This window comes from Myotis lucifugus, unplaced genomic scaffold (genome assembly GCF_000147115.1).
Source record: "Myotis lucifugus unplaced genomic scaffold, Myoluc2.0 scaffold_3, whole genome shotgun sequence".
NCBI lineage: Eukaryota > Metazoa > Chordata > Mammalia > Chiroptera > Vespertilionidae > Myotis > Myotis lucifugus.
Genome location: NW_005871051.1, coordinates 28,561,955 through 28,576,030, shown reverse-complemented (window position 1 = coordinate 28,576,030; position 14,076 = coordinate 28,561,955). Strand labels below are relative to the sequence as shown.

The following is a 14,076-nucleotide window of genomic DNA, read 5'->3' as shown; positions in this document are numbered from 1 at the left end:
TCATGTGTGGGCCAGCACAGAACAAGCTTGTTCTCTCTTCCCCAGACAGCCTCCAGCTATTGAAGACAGCTTTGCCTGAACCTCCAGTCCAAATCCCCCATTCCCTCCTCGATTCTGCTGACCCTCCCATCGTGGACCTCTCCTCCCTGGGGTCCGAGGCCAGAACCAAAGCTACACTCCGAGGCGGCCATGGCTGCAGTGGCTCCCTTACTTGGAGGATGGAGGGTGCATCCCTCATTTGCTTTTTTCACGTGCAGTAGTGACCTTACAACACCCCTAGGCAGGCTAGCAGCTCTGGCCCAAGCTGAGTCCCCTTGGCCTGCCCTCTGTCCAAGTGTGTCTGAGACCCCAGTAGGCAGCAGTGAGAGGGAGATGAGAGCGAGCCACAGCTTTGACGGGCCTCACTCACCTCCAGCCCTACTCAGGGCTGGCTGGGAGCTAGGTTTCCTACTGAAGGGCGTTACTTCGGGAGGCCGGCCTCCACCCACAGAGCTGGAGAGGAGCCAAGGCGCTGCTGATGGAAGAAGGCCCCTGCCGACTTCCCTTTGCTTCCCAGCAGGGACTTCTGAGCGCCAACCCGTCCAGGTCTCTGCCCTGTTACCTTGGAGCGGGTGTCAGAGATGGTGTTCTTGACCACCCGGATGGCCAGGCAGATGGTCTTGATATTCATTCTGGGATCTGAAAGAGGAAAACCAGCCTGGGGGGCCGATGGCCTCAGGGCTGGGCTCTGAGATGCCCAGAGCAGCAGGAGCTCACCTTCCCTGGACAGGCACCAGGTGGCTTGTCCACGTCACAGCCTCCAACTCACCACCACATGCTGAAGGGCACTGCCCTCAGAGCCTCCCAATGCCCGGCCCACCCCACACTGGCCCACCCTAGGGCGATGTGTTTATGTCTCACTCCCTCAGTCTCTACTTTCTCTCTCTCTCTCTCTCTCTCTCTCTCTCTCTCTCTCTCTCTTTTAAATTGATGTTTAGAGAGAGAGGAAGGGAGAGAAGGGATAGAGAGATAGAAACATCAATGAGAAGGAAACATGGGTCGGCTGCCTCCTGTATGCTCCGCACTGGGTATCAAGCCCACAACCCAGGCATGTGCCCTAACTGGGAATCAAACTAGTGACCTCTTAGGGCCTGGATCAATGCTCAACCACTGAGCCACACCAGCGAGGCCCAGGTTTAGTTGTATGTCTCTTTTGAACCCAGTCAGACTCTCCTTGAAAGCAGGGTCTCAGCCCTAACTGGTTTGGCTCAGTGGATGGAGCGTCGGCCTGCGGACTCAGGGGTCCCAGGTTCGATTCTGGTCAAGGGCAGGTACCTTGGTTGCGGGCACATCCCCAGTAAGGAGTGTGCAGGAGGCAGCTGATCGATGTTTCTAACTCTCTATCCCTCTCCCTTCCTCTCTGTAAAAAATCAATAAAATATATTTTTTAAAAAGAAAGAAAGAAAGCAGGGTCTCCACCTCAGAGCTTCTTGGTCCCCTCAGCTGGGCACACAGTGCTGGGCACACAGTGGGTATGAATAGGCTGCAAAGCATAGCTGAGGAGAGCCTGGGCTCCAGGGCCAGGCTGCCCAGGTTCAAAACCTGTCCCCAGTACACCCCAGCTGTGTGACCTCAGGTGAATCACTCAGTTTCCCTCGGTGCCTCAGTTTCCTTACCTATAAAATGTTGATAAGTATAGTACCTCCCTCACAGAGGTCCTGTGAGCAGTAACGAGTTAGCATGGGGCCTGGCACACAGCACATGCTGCTGTGTGTTTTAAAACTAATGACAGCACATCCTGTTAAAGGAGGAGAAAGATTAAGGGAGGTGAGAAAGCACCTCCATGGGAAGGTTCTGGAGAGATAATGTATGGACAGAATTAGGGTTGGGTGCTTCTGCTGATGTTCAAGTCTAGGTGTTACTGGAATTCCATGCTGGTGGAGGAAAAGCAGGAAATGAGGACAGGCAATCAGGCACTGAGGAGGAATGTTACATTTTTTTTCTGATTGTAAAAATAGTGTATGTTGTCCTGGCCAGGTGGCTCAGTTGATTGGAGCATCATCCCATACACCATAAGATTGCAGTTTTAATTCCCAGTGGGGGCATGTATGTGAGGCAACCAATTGATGTTTCTCTCTCTCTCTCTCTCTCTCTCTCTCTCTCTCTCTCTCTCTCTCTCATTAGTAAAAACATATCCTTAGGTGAAGATTAAAAAAATAATAGTGCACACCCAGCCGGTGTGGCTCAGTGGTTGAACATCAACCCATGAACCGGGAAGTCACGGTTCGATTCCCTATCAGGATGCATGTCCGAGTTGTGGACTTGGTCCCCAGTGGGATGCATGCTGGAGGCAGCCAATCAATGATTCTCTCTCATCATTGATGTTTCTACCTTTCTCTCCCTCTCCCTTCCTCTCTCTTAAACCAATAAAACCATTTTTTAATAAAATAAATTTTTTAAAAATAGTGCTGCCCTGGCCAGTGTGGCTCAGTTGGTTGGATGTCGTCCTGTGCATCAAAAGGTTGCTGGTTCAATTCCTGGTCAGGGCACATGCCTGGGTTGTGGGGCTGGATCCCCCATGGGGGTGTGCAGGAGGGAGCCAATCGATGTTCTGTTCTCTCATCAATGTTTCTCTTTCTCTCTCCCTCTCCCTTCCTCTCTAAAAAAAGTAAAAATATTTTTAAAAATATTGTATGTTCATTGCAAGATTAAAATAAAAAATTACCATTCAACAGTTTAAGTGTGTCCTTTTAAACCCATTTATGCATAAATATATAGATTTCTTTTAAATAACCAAGGCCATGCTATATATACTGTCTCACATTGTATTATTACACTAAATATATAAACGGCAGCTTTTCCATGAAAAAGTATAGATTGACTACACCCTTAATGGCTGTATGATACTCCATTATTCGGTTATACTATCATTCCACAAATTTTCTATAGAGAAAAATTAGGTTGTTTCTAATGTTTTGCTTTTATGCACAATATTATAATGAACATTTGGGCAATTATTTCATTCAGACAATTGACAAAACGTTGGATTGTTGAGCCAAGGTTTTGTTCCCTATCCAATTGAGCATCCAAAATTCTTTATCATTTTACACCCTTGTCAAAGAAGTATAAGAAGCTGGTTTCTTGTTCTTCTAGCCCAGGGATTAGCAAAGTGTAGCCCATAGGCTAAATTCAGCCCAAACCGGCTTTTGTAAATCAGGTTTTATAGGAACACAGCCACGCTCTGTAGTCTATGGCTGCTTTTGCTTTGCAATGGCAGATTGAGCCACTGTTCCAAAGACCATGTGGCCTGCAGAGCTGAAAATAATTTTACTATCACCTTTTACAGAAAAATGGCTAGGCCAATCTAGTCATCATCATCTCTGCCCACTGGATAGGTAGAAAGGGTCTTGTTGATGCTTAAATTTGCATTTCTTGAGGAGAGAGCTTTACTATCAGCAGAAGGTGCTGCACACAATTGCGAGGTTTGTGCCCTGCACACAGACACGCTGTTCAAGGGCTGAGCAAAAGCCACCCAGGCTCTTCTCACCATGTACCTGCAGGGCTGCATGCTGCCAGCAGGGGGCACATTGTTCAAAAGGTGAGGTCTGAGCTAGTGCGTGGCTGGAGACAGTATTTCCCTTTTGATATCAAGGCCAGAGTTTGGGTTTGAGGATTTAGAATCAGGAGTTTAGACTAAAGTTGGGCATTGGGTCAATGATTTAGGGATATACCTACATGATATATGAGTCTTTCTATTCATCTTTGAGTTAGCTTTGGAGTTAGTACTAGGATTCGGGTTAACAGTCTGAAATTCAGACTCAGGTGGAAGCTGGGATTCAGAGTGTAAGGAGAGGGTTAGGGGTGGGGAAGGTGGGTCACAGTGCTGGTTAAGTTCAAGGATAGAAAACGTGAAGGAACTGAAAGGGTTGGCTCCTTAGCCCACCCAGTGGTGTCTACAAAAGAGGAAATGACGGAAGTCCAGACATGGGTGAAACCCACCTCTCCTGACCCCCACCCACCTTCCTGCCCTTGCTCACCATCTGCGCCCACCACTGCCCTGATCAGGGTGAGGGTTCCCACGCGGATGGCCTCCTTGCTTATCTCCATTTGGCTGAGAAAGAACTTCATCAGCTCCTTAGGGTAGGAGCGAGCTGCGGGGGGAAGGGCAGTTTGAGTCCCTCCCACTGAGTCAGAGCAGTGGGGGAGGCAGCCCCAGCTGTGCTCAGAGCCTCACCGAGGGCTATGAAGCAGTGTTCGATCTCCCTCACGTTCTGGCTGCTGTACTGCTGCTGGACGGGGGCCTTGGTGCACACCTAGGAAGGGGCCATGCAGGGAGGGTGGGTGAGATCACAGCCGAGCAGTGGAATGTAGGTGCAGAGGAGAAAGACAAAGCCTCCGCCACCCTTTTGACCCGGTCGGCCACTTGCCGCAGCCCGCGTCCTACAGGTCCACCCTGAGAATGCCATGCCCAGCGCTTTTGCCAGCCTCACCTGGGTGTGCAGTTCTGTGAAAATAGTGTGTAGATGCATTTGGGGGACGGGGGTGCTGGTGATGACCGACACTTCTAGGATCTGCCTCAAGACCTGCAACAGATGGCCAAATGGTGGCAGATGACCTTCTACCAACTCATGGTCACAGTCTAGACCAGGGGTGGGCAAACTTTTTGACTCGAGGGCCACAATGGGTCTTAAACTGGACCGGAGGGCCGGAACAAAAGCATGGGATGGAGTGTTTGTGTAAACTAATATAAATTCCAAAGTAAACATCATTACATAAAAGGGTACGGTCTTTTTTTTTTTTTTTTTTAGTTTTATTCATTTCAAACCGGGCCGGATCCGGCCCGCAGGCCGCAGTTTGCCCACGGCTGGTCTAGACCCTTGATGATGAGGTGATCCTGGATTTAGGGTGGGCCTTAAATCCAATGACTGGTGTCCTTATAAGAAGAGAAGACACAGAGACAGGGACTGGGAAGAAGGCCACGTGAAAATGAAGGACAAGTTAGGAATGATGCTGCCTCAAGCCTAGCAATACCTGGACACCAGACGCTGGGAAAGGCAAGCAAGGGTTCTCCCCCAGAGCCTTCAGAGGGAATGCAGCCCTGCCCCTACCTTGATTTTAGACTTCTGGTCCTCAGAACCTTGAGAGAATAAACTTCTGTTGATTTAAGCCACCCATCTTGTGGTTCTTTGTTATAGCAGCCGCAGGAAACTACACAAAGGTCACAGCCTCGCCGTGGCCTCTGAAACCCTTTGGGATCTTGTCCCTTCCCCCTAAAAGTACCAGGCCCCATGGCTCCTCATAGGGCACAGACCCTTTAGGGCACAGATGTTGGGTCTGCTGTCAATCATCCAAATATCAGACATCCCACCTTCCATCCAGATGGCACCTCTTCTCCCCTCCCCCACACCCTCCCCTCCCTTCCTCTGGTACACTTGGGGACCAGGCCTCCAGCCCAGGCGAGTTCCTGCACAGCCCGCACCTGCGTGATGAAGAGGGCCTCCAGGCTGCCCTGGTACTCTGCCAGCAGCAGGGGGAGGTAGTCGTACACCTCCTCCCGCAGGTCATCGTTGGGCAGGAGCAGGTTCAGCATGGGCCTCAGGGACTTGATGACCCCCAGCTTCACCTACCACAGGAGGGGAATCTCAGGATTCCTTGGCCCAGGGCCCCCAGCAAGGACCAGTCATGTCAGCCCTGTCCACAGAGTCAAGAAGGTGTGACAGAGGGGACCTTGGAAGTAGAGTTGAGTCCTTGCCCAGGGCCCCACAGGTGAGCAGTGAGACCAGGATGTCCCCATGAGTCCTGGCTCTCTCACTTAGGTGGCCTTGTACAGGTACTTATTCACTCTGTGTCTCTTTCCTCATTCGTAAAACAGTCCTACGCCATAAAGTTGGCACGGAAATAGCTCCCATAGGTAAACCACATGGAGAGCTCCCACTTGCACATAACACGACCCCCATATAGAAGCTCCCAGGGCTTTGTCAAGCCGGCCTCCTGGGGCACCAGTGCCCGGGCATTCAGGGGCATGACCTCCTAGCTCTGCCATTAATTAGGTCTCTATCTCTCTGGGGTCCTGGGAATAAGGCTAGCCCCAGCGGTGTCTCAGCTCTCCCAGCCCCACAGGCTAGGGAGCCATTACCTGGGCGAAGGCAGGCCCCCCTGAGAAGGGCTCATCTCACCTCTGGGTTGTAGCTCCTCAGCCACACGGTCACGAAATAGCGATACATGGGGAACAGCTTTATAGCAAACTGCTCCTCTGTCATCACAGGGTACACGCTGTCCTCTAGATGCCTCAGGTAGAACTGCACCGTCTCACAAAAGGTCTCCATGGCTACGGTGGGAGAGGGGGAACCCAGAGGGGTAGGAGGCAGGACACAGCCCCATCCACAGAGTCAAAAATATGTGACAGAGGGGACCTTGGAAGTAGGGTTGAGTCCTTCTCCAGGAGGGAGGGAGCGATCACACACTTCCACAGCTAGTAGGTTACTGAGATGGCCAGGGACAGCCCAGAAAAATCCCCTCTGTGTCCCTTCCTCTCTGCCCTCCCAGCCCCTCACCACTCCCTAGTTTTTATCCCATATACCTGTGTATAAAAGAATCCCCCAGGGTTGGGGGGGCGGGCATTAAGCACACAGGCATGTCCAGGCCCTGGCCCTTGAGATTCACATGCAGGGGTCAAGGATGGGGCCTGGACATAACTCCTTACCCACATCCTGGGGACACCAATACAGAGGGAAGCAAACCCAGTTTGCCCTATTTTTCTCAGGGTTCAGGGATTTGGGGACCAAGAAAACATTATGTAAGGAAGACTTGGGCAAGGAGATCGGATGTTAATAGCATCAAAGACCTGCCCTAGTCAGGCCCAACACGGAGACATTTCCCCTGGTCTCCACCCTGTGAGTCCCATCCCCTTCACTGGTCTGAGAAGCTTAACTACAGAGCAAGCTACGCCGAGTCACAGGGACAGCTTCCTCCTCTAAGCCACCTGCCCCCCTGGAGAGCCAATCAGAGGCCACACCAAGTAGTAGATTGAACAAATGTTTGGGAATAAATGAACAAACAGCCTCTGGTTCAACAACCCACACACACACACACTTCTTACCCCACTTTCCCCTCCAGCACCCTGACTGGGCCAGACCTTCAGGCCCATGGGGGACACGTACCACCACAGATCACCTGGCGCATCTTGGCTTCGTTGACGAGTCTCAGCATCGTGAATATGGTTGCCAGGGTGATGCCCATGTAGGGCATGAACTCAAACACTGTCGTGTGGGGGAGGGGTTGAGGAAGCAGGGTCAGCCAGGAGAAGGCGAAGATGACACCTCCACTCTGCCCCCAACCCAATCCCCGGTGCCTGCCGAGCCAAGGAACCCCTTTGTGCCCCTGCTGCCATGGGAAATAGTGTGGAAGTCAAGAGGTGAAGAGCCTGCTGGATGTACGTGAAGGGAAAGGAAGACAGAAAAGGGAGGAGCAACAGAGGGACAGAAGGAAGAGAGAGAGCAGAGACAGAGCCTCGGGAAAGATGGGAGAGGCAGGAAGTGGGAGACAGTGAGCTCTCAGAGCACGTCGGCTTCCTTGGAATGATGTCTGTTCCCTTTGGGTGTCACAGATTTTCTTGGATGGATGAGAAACACAAAGAAAGAGAGTGAGGAAGAGGAACTGAAAGAAGACCAGCAGGCAGAAAAAATGAGGGCAGAGGAAGAATGGAAACAGAGATGGGAAGGCGACAGAGAAAAGAGGTTGTTGGGAGAAAGGGTAACAGGTGACAGGCCCCACTCCGACACCTCTCTGAGCCTAGGCCTTCCACTGTGCTGGGAGCTCCCATCCCCACCAACATGCTTTCTTTAGACCAGGGGTGGGCAAACTTTTTGACTCGAGGGCCACAATGGGTTCTTAAACTGGACCGGAGGGCCGGAACAAAAGCATGGATGGAGTGTTTGTGTGAACTAATATAAATTCAAAGTAAACATCATTACATAAAAGGGTACGGTCTTTTTTTTTTTTAGTTTTATTCATTTCAAACGGCCGGATCCGGCCCGTGGGCCGTAGTTTGCCCACGGCTGCTTTAGACTTTCCTTCCCTGGCTGGGCCCTTCCTCCTATTCATCCATCTGTCCCTCTGTCCTGGTTCTCTGGCCTCAGCAGGCAAGAGGCCTAGGCCCTCCCTTGCCCCTGAACCCCTCCAGCTGTCATCTCACAGCAAGTGATCGATCCTCTTTGTCTTCACCCCTCCCACCTCCCTCCAGCCTGCCCAGGCTCCATCCCCAGCACACCATGAAACTCTTCTTGGCCAAGCAGCCTTCTCCAGCCTCATCTTACTGGATCCTTCAGCAAGATGGGACATAACCGGCCCCTGGGCCCTTGCTGAATCACTGTCCTCTTTGCAAGGCCCACTACACTGCACTGTCCTCACCTTCCTCCCCATTCTTACGATCCCTCCTAAGCCTTTTTAATGCTGAGGCTTCTCTCTTCTCTTCTCTCTCTACTTTCATGCTCTTGGGGTCAGTGGCTTTGAACACCACCTATACTCTGAGGTCCCTTGGTAGGAAGCTGAGCCCAGATCTGCCCTCTGAACTCAGCATCCACACATCAGCTCCCCACATGACCTCTCCACTTGGACATCTCACAAGGAATGCAAACTCCATACATACAAATGAGGTTCTTTCTGAGCCCCCAAGTGTTCTCTTTCTCCATGTTTCCCATCTCAGGACATTAACAACCACATACCCTATTGCTCAAACCTGAAATGTGGGAGTCATTCTTGCTTCCTCTTCGCCTCCTACACACAACTTGTAGTTTCATGCCCAAGACCCATCCATACTTTCCATCTGTTCACTGCTCACCAAATGCACTCCAACCCAAGCCACCATCACCACACCTTCACACATCTTCCATCTCCATCCACACAACAGCTAAGTTTCATCAGGCAATTCTGCAGCCTTGAAATCCCTCAGTAGCTTTCTAGTGCCCTCAAATACAATCCAGACTCTTTACCCACTCAGCCTGCCTAACTTTCCAACCTCATCTTACAGCATATCCCCTGGCTCTCTAACTCCAGACACACTGACCTCTCAGCTCTTCAGAGAAGCCAAGCTTTTTTCCTGCCTCAGGACCTTTGCACATGATGTTCTCTTAGTGCATCCCGTTCTTCGCACAGGTATCATCATCTCATCCTTTAGGTCACAGCTGAAATATAACTGCCTCAATGAGGACCCTACAGAGATGAAGTCCTCTCCCTCATCCTGATTTCAAGCAACCACCTGGCTGTCCTCTTCACACCCTCATCTCTTATTATGGTCACTTATTTTCTTGTTTACTTGTTTATGGTCCTTTATGAGGGTAGAGACTGTGCATATTTTATTCCCTGTTGTGGCCCAGCACCCACCGCAATGCCTGCATGGATTCAGTACCTCTTTTGTGGAATGAAGGGAAAGGGAATGAGAGAGAAGAGAAATAAAATGAGAGAGAGAGATGAGAAGACAGAGAAGAACAGAGCCTCAGAGGAAGAGAAGAGAGGTTTGGAGGAGATGGAAAGATGGAGAAATACAGACCAATATGTGAGGCAGAGACACACAGAAAGAATCTTGACAGCTGAGAGATCCAGGGAGATGAAAAGAAGGAATTCCAGAAAAAGAGAAGAAAAGAGAGAGATGGAGGGGGCGGGGGGTGCAGAGACTAGGAGGAAGCGCGGGGCCAGCCCGAAGGGGCCAGGAACTGGGCTAAGGGTCCCCACACCCTACCATTGCCGTTGGCCAGCTTCGCCAGGGTGATGATGACAAACTCGTCTGTGAGGTCGAGGGGCTTGAGACGGTGCTGCATCTCATACATGACCACACTGAAGTGGTTCCGGGACAAAGCTACCAGGGTGTCACTGGCCACCTCTGCCTTCATGTAACCCTCCACCTGAGGGGACCGGAGAGGGACATGTGGTGTGACCACCAGCTGGATCCTCATAAAACCCTCCAGTCCCACGCCTTCTCCAGCCCCGCTGGGCCCCCTTGGGCTCAGCCTGTTCTTGCCCTAGGAGGTGGTTGGACAAGGGCCTTGGTTGTCACAGGCCATGCCCACCAACAGCCCCACCCTAGGTTGGTGGAGACACAGGATACCAATGAAGCCAGAGTTCCACTACCTCCAGGATCTCCCGCATCTCCTTGGAGGCAATGGTCACCAGCCTGTGGACACACTGCTCCTCCAGCTCCCCCTCCTGCTGAATGATCTCCTGCAGGATGTTGTAGATGTTGACTTTCCGCTGGGTGGATATCTGGGGAACAAGCATGGTGGGCGGGAAGTTCCCAAGCCTCAGACCCCTACTCCTCCATCTTCCATCGCCTGCCCTTCCCTCCTCCATCAAACTCCTCCAACTGGCCTCATTAGTGTGGCCTGCAAATGGTTCCCTCTTCCCTGTGTTCAGTCTGACATGCTCAGCAAGGCAGGTGTCACAGTCAGCATGCCAGGTCCTGAAGACTTGGCACTGGCCCAACTGAGAGTCCAAGAAGTTGGGTTTGCTCTGCCCTTTGCCCTAGTGAGGGGGCGCTCCAGACCAGGGAATGTTCCTCTGTCTCTATTTCAATTCCTAGATAGCACTTATCACTGTTATAAATTATAGGATTGCACGAAGAGGTTATAATCCAGACCACACCCGGGGAGCTGGATTTGAGAATGACTCTCATTTATTCAGGTACGACGAGCCACGCTCAAGAAATGAGGGATGACTCTGTATGTGGGCCATTGGCTGCAAAGCCCTCTGGGAAGACGGCTTCCTCCCCGTCAGTAAGAAGATCACTTTCCAACAGTCTGGACATCTCAGCATATTTGGGGACCTCAAGAGAGAGGAATTCACCCAAATTGATATGTTCTGCTCGTGAAATCCAATACAGAGAGTGTTGGTCTTGTTTTCCTAGTCTTGGTTTAGTGAGTCAGAGAGGCTAGTAAAACACCAACCAGAGAGTCCTTGTGGCCATTGCTGGTCAGTACCACAAGGCTCAAGATCAGGGATTCACAACTGGTCCTTTCTTTTTTGTTGTTGCTTCCTAAGGAGTCTTCTTAGACATTTCTTCCCTAATCGGCCCTCATGAAACCTTAATACCACACATATAGTATGTATCTGTTTATGATCTGTTTATGTATCTGTGCTTTATACATAAAAAAGTAAGATTTTTTCTGCTCCCCTCCAAGAACCAGTTTTACCCATTTGGGGGCAGTATTGCACCCCATTTGTTGAGAATAACTGCTCTGGGTTTTCAAAATGAACTCTAGAAGGCCTACATGCATAATTGGCACTCTTAATGAACCCACATAAATGGCCAGGCAAATTGTAATAAGAACAGTCTTCCCTGCGATTGAGATTAATCCCTGGAGAATATTTATGAGCACAAGAGAAAAACTGTTCAAAACTTGGAAACTGGCATAAAACAGGCACTCAGTGGCCTTCCAGTGTGTGGTGCTGCCTGCCAGCCACTTGGGGGTTCTCAGTGCCTTTATCTTGGACTGTCTAGGCCAGCGGTTCTCAACCTGTGGGTCGCGACCCTTTTGGGGGTCGAACGACCCTTTCACAGGGGTCGCCTAAGACCATCGGAAAACACATATATAATTACATATTGTTTTGTGATTAATCACTATGCTTTAATTATGTTCAATTTATAACAATGAAAATACATCCTGCATATCAGATATTTACATTACGATTCATAACAGTAGCAAAATTACAGTTATGAAGTAGCAACAAAAATAATTTTATGGTTGGGGGTCACCACAACATGAGGAACTGTATTAAAGGGTCGAGGCATTAGGAAGGTTGAGAACCACTGCTCTAGAGCAGTGGTCGGCAAACTCATTAGTCAACAGAGCCAAATATCAACAGTACAACGATTGAAATTTCTTTTGAGAGCCAAATTTTTTAAACTTAAACTATATAGGTAGGTACATTGTTATTAACTTAATTGGGGTACTCCTAAGGCTTAGGAAGAGCCACATTCAAGGGGCCAAAGAGCCGCATGTGGCTTGCAAGCCGCAGTTTGCCGACCACGGGTCTAGGCAATGGTATGGCTCCATGGGGATAGAAGCTAACTGGCCCAGCATCGCTGCACCCTGGGTCTGCTATGTCTTTGCTCTCCCATATCCACCAGCTTTGCTCCTGCTCTAGAATGATGGATCCCAACCCCACTGTGTCAGAATATGGAAGAGCTTTTAAAAATTGACATAGCCACAGTTTCCACTAGGTCCTCAAGAAACTAGAACTTCACAGTCCAGCCCATTTCCATACCCTGGCACCTAGCCCTGCACCTTTGACAGTCAGTACTTGTGTGCTGAGTGGTAGATGGACACACGAGCAGCCACTATGGCTGGGCTCAGAGGAGCAGCTGAGGGCGCAGGAGGCCCTACCTCTGGCACCTGTAGGCAGCGGATGAGAGCGTTCATCACCATACAGGGCTTGGCGGTGGCCTTCTCCGTGATTATCACCGAGGCCAGTGTCTTCCGCATGTCAGGACCTGCCCCAGCAGCATCCATCTTTGATTCGCTGTCTATGATGTTGAGGAGGTTTGTGACTTGTTGGAAAGTGCCTGAGACAGAGATGGCACATGTTTGGTGCTAAGGTGACCATTACAGAAGGTGCTCCCTGTGCCCCAGCCTCCCCGACACCTGCACAGCCTTAGCTGCATCTGTGGTGTGACTGGGCAGGGACCTTCCTGTCCACCGAGTGGATGGAGATACTTAAACCTCAGCTAGGACTTGCCCTCAAGGAGTTAGTGGCCAAGATCAGACAGGAGTGCAAGGATGTGGGTGACTTTCTTACCACCATCATCTGGTTCCAGAGGTTCCAGGTCCTCTGTTTCTTCTGACAGGTCCTCGTTTGAGTCTACTGCTGATTCTGCCATCTCTTTCTCAGGCTCTTTTGACATAAACAAGATTTTTAAAATAGTTGGTGCATTGACACAGTCTAAGATGACCTCCAATGAGTCACACCTTGTATAATCCCTTCCCTTTGAGGGTGGGCAGACTCCAGGATTTGTTTCTAAACAATAGAGTCTGACAAAAGTGATGGGAAGCCACTCTCATAATCACATTATATCATATCAGTCTTAGCAGATTGGAGAAAGAAATTCTTCTGCCAACCTTGAAGGTTAACAGCCATGATGTGAACTGCCGATACAGGTAGCCATGTGGCAAGGAATCGAGAGCCTCAGTCCTACAACCACAAGGACCTGGATTCTGCTAGCAACCACATGAGCTTGTAGAGCATGCAGTCATCTGACACCTTGAGTGCAGCCTGTGAGATCCCGGAGCAAAGGACTTGGCTAAGATATGCCCAGACTTTGACCCACAGAAACTACGAAATAATAAATGGGTGTTGTTTTAAGCCACTAAGTTTATGATAATACATTACACAGCAATAAATAAGTAATACACTTGATTAAGCAGACCTTCCTCTCTGTTTTCTAGGCACTGAAAATGAAAGATGAATTAGAAATCTACCTCGGCAAGTTTCACAGTTCTTTCAAAGGCTATCACATCGGCAGCTTCTTAAGGGTTGACAAACACCAACACAGATGTCAAGATGGAAGATTCAAAACTCCCAGGTCCTTTCTCCTCCTGTTCCCAAGTTCCTCAGTCTCAAACTCCACCCCAAGGCCCTTCACCATCCCGTGCCCTTTCCTCTAGGGAATCCTTTAAAGAGCTACTCTGGGACCTAAATACTGACCTTTTCTCCAAACTCTCTCCAAGATGGAACAAAAATACAACACAAGAAGCAGCTCTGTTCTTTGCCTAATATACATCAATGGTGACTCGGACAATGGCAGGATCAGTTGTCAAAACGGGAGACAGTTGGGCTCCTCAGGGGTAACACAGATGAGGACCAGGTCTCCTGGCGGGTGGAGGTCTTCATTAGAATCATCACCGTTAGGTGCCAGACCCTTGGAACTTTGAGCTCCAACTGCCTCCCTGAGTCTCTGTCAACTGAGGACTTTGAAGAGTGCACAGATCCTGTGAGGAAAACCCCACATCATGCTGTTCAAACATTGCTTGAACATTACCCACATGTCTGGTGAAGTACGGTGGCCTGTTTGGGAGAGGGAAATGGTGAGAGGGAGGTGCTTCACAG

General features: G+C 50.1%; 1 protein-coding gene across 1 annotated transcript in view; it reads right to left on the bottom strand.

Moving 5' to 3' along the window:
• MROH2A (maestro heat like repeat family member 2A) overlaps nucleotides 1–12,850 on the bottom strand; it is a 41,959-nt gene extending 29,109 nt beyond the window's left edge. The window contains 11 exon segments of the mRNA XM_023759198.1: nucleotides 602–678; nucleotides 4,017–4,130; nucleotides 4,214–4,292; nucleotides 4,470–4,562; nucleotides 5,459–5,602; nucleotides 6,156–6,307; nucleotides 7,140–7,238; nucleotides 9,716–9,878; nucleotides 10,105–10,236; nucleotides 12,357–12,535; nucleotides 12,769–12,850. Coding sequence (XP_023614966.1) covers nucleotides 602–678; nucleotides 4,017–4,130; nucleotides 4,214–4,292; nucleotides 4,470–4,562; nucleotides 5,459–5,602; nucleotides 6,156–6,307; nucleotides 7,140–7,238; nucleotides 9,716–9,878; nucleotides 10,105–10,236; nucleotides 12,357–12,535; nucleotides 12,769–12,850 — 1,314 coding nt within the window.
• Nucleotides 12,851–14,076: the final 1,226 nt, after the last annotated feature.